Genomic DNA, 21,215 nt, shown 5'->3' with positions numbered 1-21,215 from the left:
ATATGACCATTGATAGAATTATATTATTTTTAAAATTATTTTAAAAATATAATGTAATAATTAGTAAAATATATATTTATAATATTGGGTAAAACTATTAAAATAATTTTAATGATGTTAATTATTTATATAACTAAAATTATCTGAAATGATATTAAAAATATTCAAAATAATATTCAAATATATTTTTTTATGAAATATGTTTAAAAAAAATATATTTATAGAAAATTTTTTTAAATATAAATTAATAAAATCTCATCTTATTTAAATCTCATAAAATATTACATAAAATGAAAATAAAAATTAATAAATATTGCTCAATATTTATTTTAAGCAAATATTTGATATATGCATTGTTTAAAAAGTGATTATGTATACAAAAAAGTAATATAGAATCTTGACCATGTTTACTATTTAATATCTTTAAATGAACATATAGAATATACTAACATTTTTCCTTTGAAAATTAATATTTTAAATATTCTGATGTTAATATTGTTTATATGGAATTTCTTTATTTTATTTTATGACAATTGACGATATTACAACGCAAGAGGACAGACGAATCAACACATTTTACTGTTGCATATCTCTTTAAAATATATTTTCATTACTTAAATTTTTAATTTGCAAACAATTTAAAAATATTAAAAATTCATACATAAACATAACATACAAAATACATAAATTCTTAATAAATAGTAGTTGATTTCATCTGGAGAAAAATTAAATTATTATAAATTATATTTTAGATATAAATTTCAAATAAATAGATCACATAAATATTAAATAATATAAATATTTATTTAAATAAAAAAAAAATATTCATTTCTTTACTACATTTTCTTTAGAAATATGCAACATGTATTAAATGTAAGTAATGATTTACTTACAAATTAATGTACTGATTCGACTGACCAGTTGCGTTGATTACAGTTCATTTTCTCAAACTATCCTTACTACTTGCTCGGCTAGTTGAAGCTGTACTAGATTCTCCAGGACCACCAGTACCTCCTGCATCTCCATTAATACTGGATCCAGCAAGAGATGCTGTTGGTGTAACTGGAGCTGAGCGTCTTCTTACTTTAGTCAAAGCTTTATCTAATCGTTGTATAAACATATCCACGTCTGATTTCTTCATACCTAAAGCTGCAGCAGCAGTTAAATATGGTACTGGATAATTACTATTATGTGCTCCCCAACCTGATTTAAATGAAATGAATAAGAAATATAATGAATTTCAAACTGCTATTCAAATATACTAGTCACATATTTTTGGTCACATACCTTCAAATTTATGTGAAACAATATGTTTAGATTCTGTTGTTGTTATTACTCTTGTACCACTAACATTGCGAAGAAATAACATCAAACCTAACATTGTAACTTGCTTATTATCATGCTGATGACTTAAACATTGAAGAGTCATCCCTATTGATATAGGATTTCCTTTAGTATCTAGCAACCTTTCATCATGTCTTGCTGCTAATTTTCCAAGTTCTTCTTTTAAATATGAATACATTTCTTTACGTTGTGTTATTAATTGTTTATAACCCGCCATTCCTAAGCTTAATAATGTTATCATTACATCCATAATAGAACTAGCGCTTGCACGACCTGGATACATTTTTGATATGCGATCTAAAAGATTTTTGTCAAATGAACCAATAATTGCACCACCAACTGGCACTAGAAAGTTTTTATCTGTGCTTTGAACGAAAGCATCAACACGACCCTTACGCGATGCTTCTTGTATTAGATGCATACATCTTGTACTCTGTAACCTGTAAAAAAATATTTTTTAAGTTTTTATTATAAAAGAATATTTTTTTCTATATAAAATACTTAAAAAAATTGATTATATGAACATACCCATATGCATTATTTATTAAATGAGGAATGTTATATTGTGTACAAAGTGCTGCAATAGAATCAACAGAATCACATGCTCTAGGTGCAAAGCAACTAGTTGTTGTGAGCACACAAGCAACACTTTCACCTAAAGCTGCCATTTGAGATTCAAGTCTTTGCATGTCTGTCTTCAATTCATCTCCAATTATTTTAGTTTCAATAACAATTGGTTCTAATCCAGCTGTGATTATTGATTTAAAGCTTGATTTTTGATCAATTCTAGGCCATAAAACATATTTAGCTCGTGGTCTATCCTGTTTAAATGTTAACATACATAACACCAAACTCATACCAGTAGCCATTGGTGATAAAAAACAACCTGCTATACTTTTTACACCTATAATGAAAAATAATATTTAATGTTAGATAAAATTCAATAATTAGATAAAATTATTAAAGAATTTAAATATATTATAAATATATTAATATAATATAATATATTAATAAATATATTAATCTTACCCATATATCGAATAACTTCAAGTACTAAAGCATTTGTTAATTTATACATCAAGCTACTTCCTGCAGCTTTTGGTTGTACTTCTTCTAAATCACTTGATCTACCTATACCATGACCCATTCGAAAATGTCGCCTTGCAACAATATTTGATATAATTCTTGCTTCACGTTCTCCAACACTACAATTAGAAGGAAAATTGTTGCTATCCATTTGTGATAAATCTGAGAGAAAAGCTTCTATTGTTGCATCATCCCAACCCTCTTCTGGCCATTTTTGCTATTTTAAAAAAATATTTATTAATATTATATAATAATATATAAATAATATATTATATTATTAATATAAAATATAGAATAAAATAAAATATAGAAATATAGAAATATAGAATAAAATAAAATAGAGATACAATATAGAATATAAAATAGAATTAATAATTTTATATAAATTTTAAATAAAATCTTACATGTTCAATAAAATGTCTTATAAGATTTTCACGTGCTTTTTTTGCATTTAGACCTTGTTGTACATATGTTGAAGGAATAAGTCTTTCAGCCAAACTGAATGCTTGATTATTCATCTTCTTGAATTTTTTTAACTTTTTCAAATATTTAGGCCACAAATATTAGGAAGTTTGATGTCTTAGCACAGCATTGCTTTTAATAATTAATATTAAATTGTTAGAATATTTATTGAGTTACAAATAATAGGAATAAAATGTTCACTATATAATATAAAGAAATGATATATATTTTTATGAAAGTGTTATTCTTTAATATACATAATGCTAACATAAATTAATATAAATATTTAATATATATTTGTAATAATATATAATATTGATTTCTTAATTATATTACACTTTAATTAAATATATTATTTAATGATTAATTTTTATAAACAAAAGGCAAAAATATTGAAGAAAATAAAACACAAATTTTTTACATAAAAATGAAATTTATTAGAATATAAATACAAAAAATTATTCGTCACATAACATCTAAAAATTAATTACAAACAAAAAAATAATATAAGTATTTAACTTAAAAAAAATATTGATCACATTTATATATCAATAAAATACTTACAATATAAGATTATATAATTTTACAAAATACTAAAAATTAATTGTTTGAAAATATGAGAAATACATTTAAAATAGTTACAAACAATACATAAATACATTTTTTGTTTGCTTATAAAAATTTAACAAATTTAACATAAAACCGATATATAGGTTATGTATTTTTATTATATTTGGAATAATAATTTTTATGAAAGTAAAAAAAATATATAAACAATTATAACATCAATAATTATATAAAATAGTAAATAAATAAACTAATTGTTTTGAATATTGATACAATTTTATGAAATTGCTTAAAAAACAATTGAATAAAAAATGGGTTGGGCTACGATGTAATTTGTGACGATGCATTAATGACCATGCTCTACCTGACGCATTCCAAAGACTCCGAGCCATAATTTTATACGTGCATTCAACGAAATCGAATAAATATACACACGACCTGTATTGTGGTCATTCGGAATTGTCAGCAGGCAGATTGTTAGGTTATGTCGTGTCGAGGTCACTTAAATCGGATTAATTTTACGCAATAGAGAGGATGCAATGTAATTGTTTGATCAGAGGGATCTCAGCACTGCGTTTCAATTATTGTTAGTTATACGATGTGTACCGCGGACGCATGGAGAATTGCAAAAACTACGAATTACGAGATTTTACCTCGAATTATGGCATTCAGACGACAACGGACGGACGGGTTACACACGGCGCTACGAACGAATTCGTCCGTTGTCTTTGCAGATCAAAACGATTCGTGTGCAACTTACAATTCAACTATCCAGCAGGTGCATCATTTATTGATAATCATGTATCTTCTTCCTTGTTCTCATTGAAATCATCGATCATCATATGCTGATATGAAAAATGGAAACGTAGTGCAGAACGATTTTTAAGTATGTTGTGCATATTCTATAAATTTTTGCAAAAATTTAAAATTATTAATACATTATATAACATTATATATTTTTCTTAATATTTTTTATATTTTTGTTATTGCTTTAAAAATATTTATTGCTTTTTTTATTTGATTATCTTAATATTTTAAGTTCATAATCTTAATATTTTATTATAGTTTAAATATATATAGTTTATAATATGAAAATAGTTTATAGCAATATCATAAAGATAAAAATAGTAATAAAATATTTCTTTGTATTTATTATTTAATTGTTAAATTATTTTGTTTATTAATTATTGTTATTTAAATTAAACATTTTTTTAAATATTTGTATTAATTTTTTAATATTTTGTGTATATTTTATAATAGCTTTGTAATGTTTTAATTCTTTTTAAATTTTATGTAATTAAAGTTTAGTTTTTATAAAAAATTTTATTTTTATATTTGAATATTTTGATTTGGCGCCATTATATTTTTTTAAATATAAATAGTTTTCATGTAATTAATTTAATATAAATTTTCATTATTAATAGATAATAAAAATTTATTTTTATTTTAGTTCCTGTATGCTATTTTGCAAAAATATTTTTATTAATTACATACATCATAATAACAATTATTTATATATTTTATTGCATTGCTAAATTATTTATTGTATAAAGAAAAAATTATTTTATTATATTAAAGTAAAATATATATTTAATTTATATTTCTGTGCTATGATATTTACAATTTATCAGTTCGAATAAAGTTAATCCTATGTTACAAATATTCAATAAATCAGAATTAGTGTAGGAATATTTCAAGTTTCTGCATTGGCATACCTGTGAGCAAGTTACACTTTCAATGAATAGAACTTCGTGCGCGGTAGTTTGCATTATGCCAATAGTGTTGGATTAGTACTCGAATGACAGGTTATCGCATCATATCGGTGTTAAACTTAAGTAAGAAAAATATTTTTAATTTATTTATCTATATTTATATAAAAAATTGAATATCATTAAAAATTTAATTATACTAAATAAATTCTTTTATATTTCCGATAATGAATTGGATTAACAATTACAATATCTATGGTTGAATAATTTTTTTTAGCATTTTTTATAATAACTTACACAAATATTTTTTGTGACGACTTTTATTTTTATATTTCTGCATTAATAAATAATTTAATAACTGAAAATTGATATTTTTAGTTATTATGTATATATTATGTATTTTTATGAATTTTTGTAAAAAATAATATGATTGATAATTAAAATAATATGATGATATTATTCAATATTATATATATTAGTTTATTTTCATTATTTCTATTGTAATTAAATGCATTTTTTGTTATTGTATTTATTATAACTTTGTTTTTTGTACAATATCTTTTATGATATAAATATTTATTGCAGTTGAAAAGTAATAATTTCAATCATGATGATTCAAATTTATTCAAAGATTTTTAATTATAATACTTATAATTAAATATATAATATTATAAATATATAATATTATATATTTATTATTAATAATATTATTTATTAATAATAATATATTTATTATTATAATTCTATTAAAATTAAATCAAAATTTCTTAAATAATAAACAATAGATAAAAATTTATTGAAATTAATGATAATGAAAATTTTAAAAAATTGTTTTGAAAAATTAATAAATCCTTTTGTTTCATTTTTTTCAGTTAATCATGGAATTGGAAAATTGTAATTCTCATGGAGATCATGTTTCTACTACACTTCAACATGAAAATGATCCTAGTGGAAATAAAAAATGGTATCGACAAGCTAGTCAAAGGTTAGTGAAATTAATTAAATTAATTTTTTATCAATTGTATATTTAATAAATGATAAAAATTTGTTAATACAACTTAAATAAAAAATTTATAAAAAAGAATTAAAATAGAATAATTTACTTAAAATATGTAAATAATCAATTTTATATATTAAATTTTACTTATAAGTTATGATAAATAAAATTATTTCTATTTCATATAATTATAATATAAAAATATATATATAATTAAGTATATATATATATATATATATAGATATTTGTTTATTTTCATTTGTCATCATTAATTATCTAAGTTAATAATTAAAAGAAATTTAATTATTTAAATATTGTTTAATCATTGTTTAATCAATAAATATAATAAAAATAAGTATAATACTGAATTCTATATTTATTAATATTATTATATAATTCAAATACTTTTATTCAAATATCATACGAATTGTCTAAAATTTTACGATATTTACATATACAAAATCGTCAAGGCTATATGAACAGTCTGCACACTATTAGTAACAGTTCGATCATATTACTCGAAAATAATTGGTTCAATTTTATACATATATTTCTATTGCGATCGTGAATGCTATAAATTTTTATAAACAAACTTGATATGTATTAATGTATTTCTCTATAATAATTTCATTTCGACATAAGAATTGATTAGAATTGTTTGAAAACATTATATACAATATTTTTTTTGTACTTTTTTAATTTATGCTATCGAAATTTAAATAGTATCTATCAAAAGATCTTATTGATAATAATAAATTTTCTATTCTTATTCTTATAAAAGTTTTTTTTAAAGAAAATTCTTTTTAAAGAATTACTTAAGAAGAGTATTACTTACTAACATTTAAAAATTGAAAAATTTCTTTTCTATTTTTTTTATTATTTTATTTAAGTATTTCTTCTATTTGTTTTCGAATACTAGTTAATATCAATATCTTTTTAAAATGCATATAATGTTTTATAAATCATAGAAGATTTTTATAAAACATTATTTTAATTTTGAATGAATAATGTGCAACTTATATTGTAATTTATATAATATCTTATATAAAATTATAACAAAATGTATTTTAAACAAAATTATAAAAAAAATATATTTAATTATAATTATATTAATAATTTAATTATATTTAAAATTTTTTAGTTTATAATAAAAAATAATAAAATAATTTAAACAATAAATTATTAAAATTTTAAAGAATCTTATATAATTTATTAATCTATTGATTGAAAATCAAATGAAAATCAATTTTTCAAATTTGTTATATCCTTTTTCATTCATAAATAATAAAATAAGAAAATTATTTTACTTTCATTCGATTATTACAAATTTTTGTGTATACTTTTCCTTTTAGCTTCCTATCATCGTCATACGAATGACCCTAACAGCCTTCTTATCTTTGTTACTATTCTCGCCATATTTTGTTGTTTGCTTGCATGTAACGTAGCTGAAAATTTTCATTGTGCTCATTATATCGTTGTCATTCACACTAATCAGTTAACATAAATAACTTTGTCTCTTTCTCTGTTTTTCTTTTTTCGAATTGTCTTGTGATCGATTTCCAACAATTCAATCGACGCGTTATGAGTCGTGAAAATGTGGTTGATATATCGAACAAAACTGGTAATTCTTTTCTGTTTCTATTCGTTAATATTCGTTTCTCTTATTGAACTTACACGTACAATATACTGTGCACTTTTTATTGAATAAAATATAATATATTATTAATATTTCAATTAAAAAGAACGTTTATATTTGTATTGATAATTTGTTAAATTTAGATTTTACAAAATTTCAATCTTCAGCGATTTATGTTTTTTCATTTTTTACATTCTTAATTTTTTTTACATGAATAGAATTTTAAATAGAAAAAAAATTGTTATTAATGCAAATCAGATTTTTTTATAGTATTTTTATAGTTTTACACTTTTATTCTACGATAAAATTTCTTTGATCAGTAACAAGCGGTTTCGAATGTTCTGGAGCAGGGTATAAAGTCCGATTCCCGGATGAGTCAAACATCTTTCATGAAGAACCCTTTCATCGATCGATGGTTTGCTTTTCTTTAAATCACAATATAACAATAACCAATAATTATAACGAACAAGATTTGGATAGTTACAATGAGGGTGGCCACGGCATACAAATAGATAAGCGTGAATTAGGTCACAGGTAAATTTTTTTTATTTTATTTTGATGATTCAAATATATTATTTAAAATATGTAATGATTTATTTGAGATTATATTATTATTTATGAATTTTATCAAAACAAAATTTTTATTAATGGTACTAATGATTATTATACAATGATTATCACAATTGTTTAAAGATTTTAAAGTTTTCTTGATAAAATTGTTAAATATTTATGAGAGGACAAATATCTCTCTCTCTCTCTCCCTCCCTCCCTCCCTCCCTCCCTCCCTCCCTCTCTCCTTCCTCCTTCTCCTTCACTCTTCTTTTTCTCCCTCCTACAAGTGTGATAATAATGCGCGCATGCGTATTTGCAATTATTTGTAATCACAATCATCTATAAGATGTTTAAACAAATATTAATAATTTTTAGAATATAGAAATCTTAACATGTTTTCATTTATTAATTTTTATTTATATATATATAAATATATATAAATAGAGAAGATATTTTTCATTTCATCTATAATCTATATTTTACATATGCAGCTTCTTCTTACTGCAATGCAGATGTTAACTCTAGATCATAAAATAGTCTATAGTATCTTTATAAATTTATATTTAAACAAGATATCATTACTTTCAAATAATCGAAAATTTTCCATCATCAATTGAAAAAATTTGATTCTGAAATATGTAATAAAAATTATTAAAATGTAATATTAATTTTATATATCAATATGATATATAAAAATTCTTTGTCTTAAGTTATTTTTTTATTATTCTCAAAGTATTTGGTACATATATATATGTATACATATATATGTATAAACAGATTATTTATTATTATTATCTATTCTTTTTATTATTCGCAATGACATTTATGAAATTTATTCAAATTCCACATTTTATCTACAAAAATTTTCTTTGTTCCAATGTGATCATTTGATCTTCAATAATGATATCATTCGAATCAATTATTTTATTGCACGCGATCCTTCATTTTAGTTTTTAATAATTCACAAGTTTAAAATACAAAAAGTTGAGTTTTGTAAAATAATCAAAACTTAAATAACATGATGAAATATTTATTAAATTTTATTTAATAATATTTAATTGCAATTTTGCTAATATATTTCAAATGCATCATATAAGATTTAAAAATATTGATAAATATTTAAAAAACTATCGCATGATATATTTATTAAAGAATATAAATATGAAAATTGATTGATTAAAAATTAAATGAGAAAATGAGATTTAAAAATATAAAAGAAGTAATTGATAATATAATCTTTAATCTTGATTAGATTATAAAAATAAAATTTTAATTACTTTAATTTTATTTACTTCCTCTATTGTTTAAATTTTTTTTAATCAAATATTATTAATTATTTCCAAATATGTGCCATTAGTATGTTTCAAATTTCAGAACGTCAGATAATATTTGATAGAAATATGATAGAAATTTGAAAAGGAGATTTGAAGCTTAAATAATATTCATTGAAACAAAAAAGAAACAAAAAAGAATCCTTTTCGTATTGTGTTTTATATATTAGTTCTTCGACTATGTTAAAATTTTCTTTTTATGTCGTGACTTATATTAGTTCTTTGAATATGTTACAAATGTAAACATAATACATATTTAGGAGAAAGAAATTTTCATATATTTTTTGTAAACTGTTAAATTACCCCTCGAAATATGATGTCTGAATAAAAAATGATCTAAAAAATGATAGATTCAAACTTAAATATTTTAATTTTTGTGTTATTTAATTAATATTATCATTGACATTTAAATTAACTGATTTAAAAATAATCCAACTATCAAATCGCAAGGAATAAACATTAATTCGTACACAGTTAATTCGTATATCTTTGAAGAGTTATTCTAAAGGACAAAACAAACACAAAAGTAGGTGTATAAAAATTTCAATGAATCTTATTTCTTAATATAAAAACATTCTTAATATAAAAATTTGATATTAGATAAAAGTAAAATGTAATAAAAATAAAATTATCTCACTCTATTTTCATCTTGTTTCTAACATAAACTTTAATTAATTATAATTTAATAAATTTTTTATATATTAACTTTTGTGTTTGTTTTAATCTTTACTATCAATCCGATCCTGCAATGTGGAATATATAGCTGAATCAAATTTTTGATATTATAATATAGTAGCTTCATTATTTTTCATTGAATATGAAAACATTTTGACAAATCCATTTTATAATGAATTTGTATAAAAAAACTTAAATAAATTTGTTTGTTTATTTTGTATGACTTATTTATTAATCATTTGGATTATTTTGAAATTATATTTCTTGAGTTATTCAAAAGTGTTATTTATGCGTTTGTTGTCACGTCTGCCATAAATTATAAATGACTCACGATAGCCAATAAGTTTCAAAGAAAAATGCTGATGAACCTATATATTAAATAAATTATAAATTATTAATATATTAATAATTATTAATTGTATAATAATATAAAACATTAGGAAAAAGAACTTTAACGATGTTTTATATTTATTATTATATATTATAAATTTACAATTATATTTTTACATATATAATTTATATCCTTTAGAAAATCTTAAAAAATCTATCATATCATTGTTATTTGTTTAAATAACAGCTTTAATTACATAATAAAATCTTGAATTAAAGAATTAATAGAGGCACTGATTGATACAATAGCATACAAGGTCATATAATAGTATTTTAATTTTTTTCAATAGAAATTAAATATATTATATCATCTTAAACTTCTTTCAAATTTAATTTGAATCATTTAGATATTTAAATAATAAATAAATTTCAAAATCTGATTGATTTAATATTACTATTTATTTTATTATAGATATAAGAAAAATAGATATAATATGTCAATATCAATATTTAAAATCATTAACAAAACAAAATCATTAACTGTCTTATAATGTTTTTTAAAATTTAAAATTAAACTATAGATTTTATAAAATAATTTTAAAAATATTAGAATGTCAGAAATTTGTCATACATATTAATCTAATCAGTATAAGTTGAATTCAAATATTATAATCTCTAATGTTCAAGTTTCCAAAAATAATTTTTTAATAATTATATAATTGCTAAGAAAATTTTTGAAAGTTTATAAGAATTTTATTTTTTAATTAATTTTTTAATATTATAAATAAATGTTTTTTGAGAATTGGAAATAATTTAATTTTTAATGAATTTTTTTCAATATATTTTTTTTAATATTATCTTTTTTTATGTTTTTATTGAAATTATAGAAGAATTTTATAAAAAAAAAAGATAAGCAATAAAAATAAAAAGAAAAATTAACAAGTTAAGATATTAAAAAAAAAATTTTTACAAATAAAAAAACATTAAAATTTGAAATTGATCTTTAAATTGAAAGGATATTTTAGTGAAAAAATAAAATTTTTTATATCATAAATATTTATATTATCTAAATATAATAATAAATATTTATATAAATCTAAATATAAAGTATCGAAATTTAAGTGTAATTTATTTCAACAAAATTCGTGGAAAATATTGAAAAAAAATGATTTAAATTAAATATGATGTATACGTTTATTATTAATATCATTGAGAGCAAATCATTGCTCGAACAAAGCAAAAGGCAATGGGTAAATGCGCTTTTAGTTATGTTTAGAATTTAATTTTAGCTAGCATCTAAGTAGACGAACGTGTGCGCACGTATCACAGTTACGATTTAAATAGTGATCTTGATTTCGAATCTTATGAAACAATTTTATCGATAACAATATTAAAAAGAAAATTTTATGATATCATATTGCGGCAATCCACTATCATTAATCGTTAATTCTTGATTTTTTTGTTTATCAAGATATTATGTGTTCAATGAAAGAAACTTATTATTTTTTATTTTTATTTTATTATATTTCTTTAAGTTTTAGAATATATATATAGAAATTTTAGAAATTTTTCTTCTTTTAATCTATTTATTCAATAAATTTTATTTTCCAATAAGACATCATTTTTTTGTTTAATTATTATCTATTCTTATTATCTATTCTTATTATCTATTCTTTTGAAAAGAAATATCACTTTCATTATATTGATTTTATTATATAATATTGTTTAATTGCAAATAATGCAATAAAATTTAAGATAAAGATTAATTTAAGTTCTCTCTAAAAATATGCAATATTAATATAAATTATTTGAATTTCTATTAAAAAATATTTCTTTTATTTTTATCAAGAAATAATTTATTTCCATGACAAGTTTTTTTACAGAAATTTCTTAAATTGTTTAAGTGATCGCTTTTTTATTGAATAACGATTATATACGATATAAACAATGAATAAATAGAATGAAAATATAAATGATATACAGCTTAATGGAAATTTATATATATACATGAATCTTCATGCAATGCTTGACCGACTTAACCAAAAGTCGATACCATGAAATAAGTAGCAAAAGAAGTTCACGTTGGAACAATTAAAAATTGCACTAAATTCCATTCAATTTGTAATTTTTATGATGGTCACAAATCTTGTTTAATTTCTTTCAAATTCGAATACATATGCGAGAATTTTCTATTTATTTTTCTATTATTTTGATAGAATATATTGAATTTTCTCATTTTTTTTCTTTTATGTAAAAAATTCATGTCCTTATTCATTCATCCATATTAATAATCTTTCTTGAAAATATATAGAGAAAATTAAATACGATTATCGATATTCTACATATATGGATAGAAATTTTAATAAAAATTAGATTGTATTTATAAACGAAACACAAATTAAAACGACTCAAAATCACATAAGTGTGATAACAAATGTACAACATTTATACTATATATTTTATTTGTTTAATAAAATAAAATTATTAATAAAATTTAATTTCGATAAAATAAAGTACATGGCTAATATCTATCATGACTAGATTATAAATATTTTGTAAAAATTATTGATAATACAAATAATATTCATAAATTAATTATTATCTGATTTTAAGTTGTAAATATAAAAAATTTATATATTAAAAATTTATAAATTTATATATTTCATTATTTTGATATTATTTTTTTATATTATTCCACTTCTTGAATTTTATTATTATTTTTAATTATAAATATTTATTTTTAATTATAAATATTTAGCTTAATAAGTAAAATTTTATAATATGACACTTGAAAAATTAGAAATTATATTATTAATAAAAAAATGATATAATTAATAAAGAAAATTTTGAAAATATTTATAATACTAAATAGAAATATAAGTTTACTCTTGGAAATAAAATAACTTTCTTTGGACTTACAAATCACTTAAATTTTCTCGAGAAATTAAAAAAATTTATTTATACATGACGTATAAAAAAATTTTTAAAAAGTTGCAATTGATCGGAATTACGAAGAAAATAATAAATATTGCATTTTACTGCTTTCTTATCTAAAATAAAAATTAAAAAGATAAGTATATACTGAGATATATATCTCACTTATATGTTATGTTGAAATTTTCGTCGAAATCAATTAGCGTTGCTATCAATTACAAATAATTAAAAATAGTGAAAATCGTAAGATTTTCATAATAAATTTTTTTCTAAAAGATTTTTATATTTTTCAATGTAACCAATCTTATGTTAACCAACCTTGATCAGGAAATAAAAACTGTAATTTTATATATAACTAATATAACTTTGCAAAATGTATATTTTAAATTTTTATTGTTACTTTTTTCGTGATTTTAACCAATTGTAATTGTAATTAATTTTTTAAAAAACAATTTTCATACATTATGTAATAAAAAAAATTATTCTGTTTTAACTACATTTTCGATCACTGTTATTCGATCATCGATCATATGAATCATATAAATGCCTTAAATAAAATTTGTTTAAGAATTAATTGTCAAGAAAGTTCCACTTTTATTTGTGATGACATATTAATCCGAATATTTTATAGATATTTTGCATATAAATTATATTTGTAAATTTTTGATGATTTTTAAATAAATGAAATGAATATATTTGTATTATTCAAAATTGCAAGCGATATTTTACGAAACAAAATAGAAATTTTTTATGAAAAATCACACATTTAGTGTAATATTAGTATAAATTGATAATTATAAAGGAATTTTATAATTGATAAATATATAAAAATTTTAAAAAAATGAAATATACGCATATTAATTTTTAAATAAGTTTTTATGCTATATTTATATTAAATTTAATTATTCTATAATATTATATTGTAATATTTATGTTATAATATATATATTAAAAATATTTTAAAAATAATATTATTAAGATGCAAATTATTATTATATAATAATGATAAAGAACAGTTCATAGTTCATTTCTGGCACGAATCATGCTTCATTTTATTCTCAAATATGAGGCAACGTAAATAAGTATGACCATGAAATTTTAATTACAACGACATTTAATCCTATTTTAAGCGTGTTTCTTTATATTCGTTATACATCATTAGAGAAATATTTATATATTATAAGTAGTAACTATAGTGTTATAGTACTATAGTAACTGAAATAGAGTGAATTCCTGTTCTGATGAATTAATTTTTATCTACGCATATTACTATACTCGTTACTCGTTATTACGTTACTTGGTAAGTCAAGAATCAGTTGACGTTCGATCATCGAACGGATCAGATCGTAGTTTTCTGTCACGCGACTTTCACGTGCATTACATGTTTCTATTTTTATGTTAATAAAAGTGACTTTTTTGATGTTTTACAAATAACAATACAATAGTACAAATATATATACAATTGTGTTTAAAATATTATATGATATCTTTTTTTAAAAAAAAAAATCAGTGAATAAAAAAGATTAGGATTAATAAAATTATTAGATAATTATAATATTGAAATACAAACACTAGCAACACGGTAAACAGATACTATATAAAATATGCATGTCGATAACATAATTATACTATCTATATTAATAAAATTAATAAAGTTAATAAATAAATAATGTTAATTAAGTATAAAATTTATAATATAGACTTAAAGTAAATCCATATGTTGATTTTGTCTGATTGTTGAATCAAACCAATAAAAATTATATTAATTGATTATTAAATGCTTATTTTATCAAATATAATAAAATAATTTTATTTTTTTTTTAGAGTTGATGTTATCTTATAATATTATAATATGTAATATGTATATTATAATATATAATATATAATTATTCTTTTTATTTCTTATTGAAGACATCAAGTTTCAGGTATCCCATAATTTATCAAAATCATATAAAATAAAATTTCTAAAAATAAAATTTTTAGAAGAAAAAAAAAATTACGATCTGAATAAATTATTATTAAAAATTTGTTTCAATAGATTTAATAGAATATTTAATTTTTATTTTTTTAATTTTTAAATTGATCGTAATGTATTCTCTAAGAAATATTAACTATATCACGTCATTGAGTATACGTATATATACATTCTTAATTTTGAATAATAGAACTTTTGATCTTCAAAAGACACGTTTAAACAAGATAATATCGATAAATAGCATTAATGAAATTAGTTTCTTTGTAGATATTGCTTGTTGGAATAATACATTCAATGTACCATTGACATTCAACATAAATTATATATCGCTATATAAATCGCTATATAATCTACAAATGATTAATATATGTTTTTTTTATCAATTAATGATAATATTAAATTGTTTTTTTATTATAATATTATCAATAATGATATATGTAATTTATAATAGATATTTATAATAGATATATCGATCTCGATATCATTTAAACTTGAACTTGTAATGAATTAAAAAAGAAATAATGGGTAATTTATTCAAAAATATTTTTGAAATTGACGATTAAATTTATATTAATTGTTTTTGTTAATGTTTCGAGTTCTTCTATACTGTCTATTATATATTTCATTATTTTACTTATGAAATTAATCATTGGAGTAATAAATTATTTTGGTTAAAATAATTCTCAAAGAAAATGCGTATCTTTAAAAATAAAATTGCAACATTTTTGATTCTACAATTTAATAATGAAAATAAGCAATTTATTGCATTCAATATATTTTTACAAAATCGATATGATTATATCAATTTGTATTTATAAATGATGTGTAATATAACAAAAATCGTAAATAGAAAACAGTAGCAAGAATAACAAATTAGTCATGTTACGATTAAGAAAGAAAATAAATGTCGTGAAAATTTACAAAATCATCAATTAAACATCTTATTTTCGTTAAATTCATTAAGCTTTCCGTATTAATATTCATTTTATCGATTCCCATTCTATCGAAGCTGTTATTACCGACTAACAGGTACGCATATCGATCACGAGGTGCTGATGATTATTTGAAAATAGCACAAAATGTGGCTGAAGGATGTGAATGACGACGTCTTACCGGCTGCGATTTTCGTGAACTCGCGAAGCTGCGTCCAAAACGAGTAAGTTCCTCGTTTTTTCTCTTGTGTTAGAAAAAAAAATTGATTATAATTCACATCAGCTGATAAATTATCGCTTATATTTCTATCATACGAGAAATAATAACATAAAATTACTATATGATTTAAAAGTAAACGTGGAATATTATTATGTCAATATCTGTTATTTATTTTTAAAATAAATCACCCGAAAATTCAATAATTACAAGTTGAATCAGTTAATATTTAATATTCAAGAATTAATATCGATATCTATAAGAATCAATAGCAATATACTAGATCTAGTCAAATTTAGATCGATCGATAATATTATTATGCATCTCTCTGTTACTAAAGATATTCTATGTAATTAAATTTTAAAGAATTGATTTGTCAGTACATATTTTTCATGATATAAAAAATTCTAGAACTAATATTTCAAGCTTTTTTCATTGCATTAACAATTTATCATTCATTTTGATTAAATGTGCAAAGTTGTTGAAATTATGAATTTAATATAAATTGATGCGATTATTGACCGGATAACATCTATCATTCTTTTCATAAATGAAACTGATGGGTATAATAAATCTTTTCCTGTCTTATTTATTCAACATAATGTATGTCATCTATTTTTATCAATTTTTATATATATTATTGATATTTTTATAAATTTTATAAACAAATATTTTCTTAAAATGTAATATATAAATTTTGAATTTTAATTCTAAATTTTATACATATACTTTATATATCTGACATAAATATATATATTTTTTAAAGATTATAGTTACATATAGGCAACATTATAGTTTCATCTTATTTTTTATATATAATAAAAAATTTTAATTTTATATAAAAAAAAATATTTAAAGTAAATTACAATATTTATAATATTTACAAAATAAAAATAAACCGAATACATCAAAGTATAAAAAAATAGAAAGATTTAATAAGATATGCAAAATACTAAATAATAAAATAATCAATGAAAAACTTTTTTTATTTTAAATAAAAAATATTTGCAATAACAATAACAATTGAAATAAAATATTCTTAACCTTTAAATATATATTCTTATTTAAACTTTAAATATAATCTTGTCTAAAAATATAAAATATTTTATTATAATATATAAAAATTTTTATTTGAAAAAAAAAATATGAATAATACGGATATAAATTTAAAAGATGTAAGGAAAATAAGCGATTCTGATATAATGAAGATACCATTCGATATAATAAAGATATTATATTTTGAAGGAGAGGTTCCAGAAATATTGCTTAAAGCTCGAGAAATTGCGGTAAACAGGTAATCGTAAATATATTAACAAACGCAGTCTTTAAAAATTCGATTTTTTATTAAAAAAAAAGTTAGTTTTTTAAATATATATTTTAAATATATATTATGTGAAAAAACTTTCATTTTTCTATTAATTGATAAATAATTTTTATAATTAAATTATAAATTAATTAAAAATATATTTTTTATATTTTTAAAAATAAATAAAATTTTAATATATATTTATTTTATTAATTTTAATTATATTTTATTGTAAATATAATTGTGTAAAAATAGAGAAGCAAATAATTAAAATTTATTATTTACTTCTGTTACAGAATTTTTGTGAATCGTAGTCTTCATTTAGAAAATATCAAGTTTTATGGCTTCGACATGGATTATACTTTGGCAGGTAAATAATATTTAATTGTGATAATGTGAAGTATATGAATATTATATTAATATTTTTGTATAATTTAATAAAAAGAATTGCATAATATATTTTAGAATACAAATCACCAGAATACGAACAATTGGGTTTTACATTGTTAAAAGATCGTCTAGTATCTCTGGGATATCCAGAAGAAATTAAAGCATTTGAATATGATCCTAGTTTTCCGGTACGAGGATTATGGTTTGATAGTCTTTATGGAAATCTTCTTAAAGTGGACGCTTATGGAAATATCTTAGTTTGCGTTCACGGTTTCGAATTTTTGAAACAGTAAGAATAACATTTTAAATATATATATATATCAATTATCTTATTTCTAATTTTTAAGAATGAATATTTAAAATATTTCTTTCTATGTTCCAGTTCACAAGTATATGAGCTTTATCCGAATAAATTTTTACAATTAGATGAATCTAGAGTATATGTGCTCAATACACTATTCAATCTTCCCGAATCATATTTATTAGCATGTTTGATAGACTTTTTTACAAATTCGCGGCAATACATACCAGACAGAACAGGGGTAAAAGAAGGAGAACTTACGATGACTTTCAAAAGCATATTCCAAGATGTTCGAAACGCTGTAGATTGGATACATCTTCATGGTAATTTAAAAACAAAAACAATGGAAAATTTAGATCTATATGTGAAGAAAGACAGGAGACTACCAATGTTTCTTAATAGGATTAGAGAAAGCGGGGCAAAAATATTTCTCTTAACAAATAGCGAGTACGTTTTTACTAATAAAATTATGACTTATCTCTTCGATTTTCCACATGGTGCAAAGGTATATATATTTTTAATATAAAATATAAAAAATCTATTTTTTAATAGATAATAGATAGAGATAGAAATGGATTAATGAAATGTATCTTTCATTTTTAAGCCTGATGAACCTCATAGAAATTGGAAAACATATTTTGATACTATAGTAGTAGATGCTAGGAAACCACTATTTTTTGGTGAAGGTACAATTTTACGGCAAGTAGATACTAAAACTGGAGCTCTAAAACTTGGCACGCACAAAGGTCCACTTCATACAGGTAAATCTAAAGTTTTAATATATTGTTTATATATTATAATAAAATTAATATTATATTTTATCATAAAATCGTAATAAAATGTGGATTTTATCTTCTATAGGAGAAGTTTATTCAGGAGGCTCATGTGATGTATTCACCGAATTAATAGGCGCAAAAGGCAAAGACGTATTATATATTGGTGATCATATTTTCGGTGATATCTTAAAAAGTAAAAAGATTAGAGGATGGAGAACATTTTTAGTAGTACCTGAACTTGTACAAGAGCTTCACGTTTGGACCGATAAATGTCAATTATTTGCCGAGTTACAAAATTTAGATGTTATGTTAGGCGAAATGTACAAGTAAGAAAAAAATTATTATTAAACATTAATAATAACTTTTATGAATAATACTTTTTCTTCTATAGAAATTTAGATAGTAGTACAAAAGAAAAACCAGATATTTCCAAGCTGCGAACATCTATAAGAGATGTTACTCACAAAATGGATTTAGCTTACGGAATGATGGGTTCATTATTTCGTAGTGGGAGTAGACAAACCTTTTTCAGTAGTCAAGTTGTAAGGTATGCTGATCTTTATGCAGCAACTTTCTTAAACCTTATATATTATCCATTCTCGTATATGTTTCGAGCTCCTGCTATGTTGGTAAGTTAATTAACAATGTTTTCTTTTATAATTTATTAATTTTCGTATTTTTTTTTATTGAATATTTGTAATTAATTCTAATATTAAGATGCCTCATGAGAGTACAGTAGCTCATGAACAGAGATTTGTTATGGAAACACCAATGATTAGTCGATCTCGAACATCTAAGCTTAATGATGAAGAAGAAGAACAGAATAATCCTACCGTATGTAAACTCTAAGAGTTTCTTTTTTGATATACATATATATATGTATATATATATATATATGGAATGCAATTATAAATGTCAATGTTATTAATTATTAGAAAACTTTGTATGTGGATTGTCCCAGTAATCAAATACCTCATGCAAGGCCTGAAACACCACGTAATGTGACGCATACACATGATGAAGATTGTAGTGATGAGGATAGTGATTCACAAAAAGCAAACCATGTAAGATCATGTACAAAGAATTCTAAATGAATTATTTTTACTATCGTTTGTTTTGATTATATTTGTTCCTTTGCTCTCATTTAATAATATTATAAAAGGATTGAATACAATCCTTATACATAAATATTTGTGTTTAAAATTCAAATCAGATAGATCAATAGAATAATAACTTTCTATTATATTTCATTCCTTTATAACAAAAATTATCACATAATTTCCATTATATTGCATGAAATATTAATGAATTTATCCGCCTTTTTTTTTTTTTTTTTTTTTTTTTTTTTTTTTTTTTTTTTTTTTTTTTTTTTTTAATAATGTAATAATGTTTATATATACATATATATTTCAGAATGAGTATAATATTATACACAAATATATAATATTAATATGGAAAGTAAAGTTACATACAAAAATTTACAAAATGCAATATAAATTAATAATAAAGTAATATAAAATATATATATGAAAATAATTAGATATTCATATACAAGTTATAAATTAATATAATTAGAATTTAGAAATTAATCAAATAGAACATAATTATTCATTCTTTTATATCAATAACAAATTTTTGATAAAGAATAAAGATAATAGTAAATTGACATATTAAGTATTAATATAACATAAATAA

General features: G+C 20.6%; 2 protein-coding genes across 13 annotated transcripts; one reads left to right on the top strand and one right to left on the bottom strand.

Annotated features, from left to right (window-relative positions):
* Positions 1 to 888: 888 nt before the first annotated feature.
* Positions 889 to 4,356, bottom strand: LOC552745 (O-phosphoseryl-tRNA(Sec) selenium transferase). 3 transcript variants are annotated; one of them, XM_625120.5, is made up of 6 exons: positions 4,220 to 4,356; positions 2,835 to 3,024; positions 2,374 to 2,647; positions 1,873 to 2,248; positions 1,288 to 1,784; positions 889 to 1,203 (listed from the first exon to the last, which is right to left on the bottom strand). In XM_625120.5, exons 2-6 carry the CDS (start codon positions 2,946 to 2,948, stop codon positions 938 to 940), a joined length of 1,527 nt encoding a protein of 508 aa, XP_625123.1. In that variant the 5' UTR covers positions 2,949 to 3,024; positions 4,220 to 4,356; the 3' UTR covers positions 889 to 937. The 3 variants fall into 3 exon arrangements, with proteins under 3 accessions (XP_625123.1, XP_006560737.1, XP_006560736.1); XM_006560674.3 differs by having other exon boundaries at positions 4,113 to 4,226; XM_006560673.3 differs by lacking the exon at positions 4,220 to 4,356 and adding an exon at positions 3,824 to 3,987.
* On the top strand, positions 4,027 to 20,632 carry LOC551770 (cytosolic purine 5'-nucleotidase). 10 transcript variants are annotated; one of them, XM_026445375.1, is made up of 11 exons: positions 7,574 to 7,786; positions 8,122 to 8,335; positions 16,628 to 16,754; positions 18,350 to 18,423; positions 18,519 to 18,732; positions 18,826 to 19,249; positions 19,349 to 19,505; positions 19,606 to 19,846; positions 19,912 to 20,149; positions 20,238 to 20,354; positions 20,456 to 20,632. In XM_026445375.1, exons 3-11 carry the CDS (start codon positions 16,678 to 16,680, stop codon positions 20,612 to 20,614), a joined length of 1,701 nt encoding a protein of 566 aa, XP_026301160.1. In that variant the 5' UTR covers positions 7,574 to 7,786; positions 8,122 to 8,335; positions 16,628 to 16,677; the 3' UTR covers positions 20,615 to 20,632. The 10 variants fall into 10 exon arrangements, with proteins under 10 accessions (XP_026301153.1, XP_026301157.1, XP_026301156.1 ...); XM_026445374.1 differs by having other exon boundaries at positions 7,609 to 7,786; positions 8,152 to 8,335; XM_026445368.1 differs by lacking the exons at positions 7,574 to 7,786; positions 8,122 to 8,335; positions 16,628 to 16,754 and adding exons at positions 4,027 to 4,237; positions 6,041 to 6,153.
* The last annotated feature ends 583 nt before the right edge of the window (positions 20,633 to 21,215 follow it).

This window comes from Apis mellifera, linkage group LG15, assembly GCF_003254395.2.
Source record: "Apis mellifera strain DH4 linkage group LG15, Amel_HAv3.1, whole genome shotgun sequence".
Taxonomy (NCBI): domain Eukaryota; kingdom Metazoa; phylum Arthropoda; class Insecta; order Hymenoptera; family Apidae; genus Apis; species Apis mellifera.
Note: the sequence above shows the minus strand (reverse complement) of the source record. Positions and strands in the feature narration are given on the sequence as shown.

Excerpts from the sequence above, each read along its gene's own strand:
- LOC552745 (XM_625120.5), bottom strand. The coding sequence starts at position 2,948 with ATGAATAATCAAGCATTCAGTTTGGCTGAAAGACTTATTCCTTCAACA. Across the intron at positions 2,648-2,834 it reads TAAGACATTTTATTGAACAT|CAAAAATGGCCAGAAGAGGG; the intron begins GTAAGATTTTAT and ends TTTTTAAAATAG. Across the intron at positions 1,204-1,287 it reads TGTTTCACATAAATTTGAAG|GTTGGGGAGCACATAATAGT; the intron begins GTATGTGACCAA and ends CATTTAAATCAG.
- LOC551770 (XM_026445368.1), top strand. The coding sequence starts at position 4,058 with ATGTGTACCGCGGACGCATGGAGAATTGCAAAAACTACGAATTACGAG. Across the intron at positions 18,733-18,825 it reads GGTTTCGAATTTTTGAAACA|TTCACAAGTATATGAGCTTT; the intron begins GTAAGAATAACA and ends TCTATGTTCCAG. Across the intron at positions 19,847-19,911 it reads ATGTTAGGCGAAATGTACAA|AAATTTAGATAGTAGTACAA; the intron begins GTAAGAAAAAAA and ends TTTCTTCTATAG.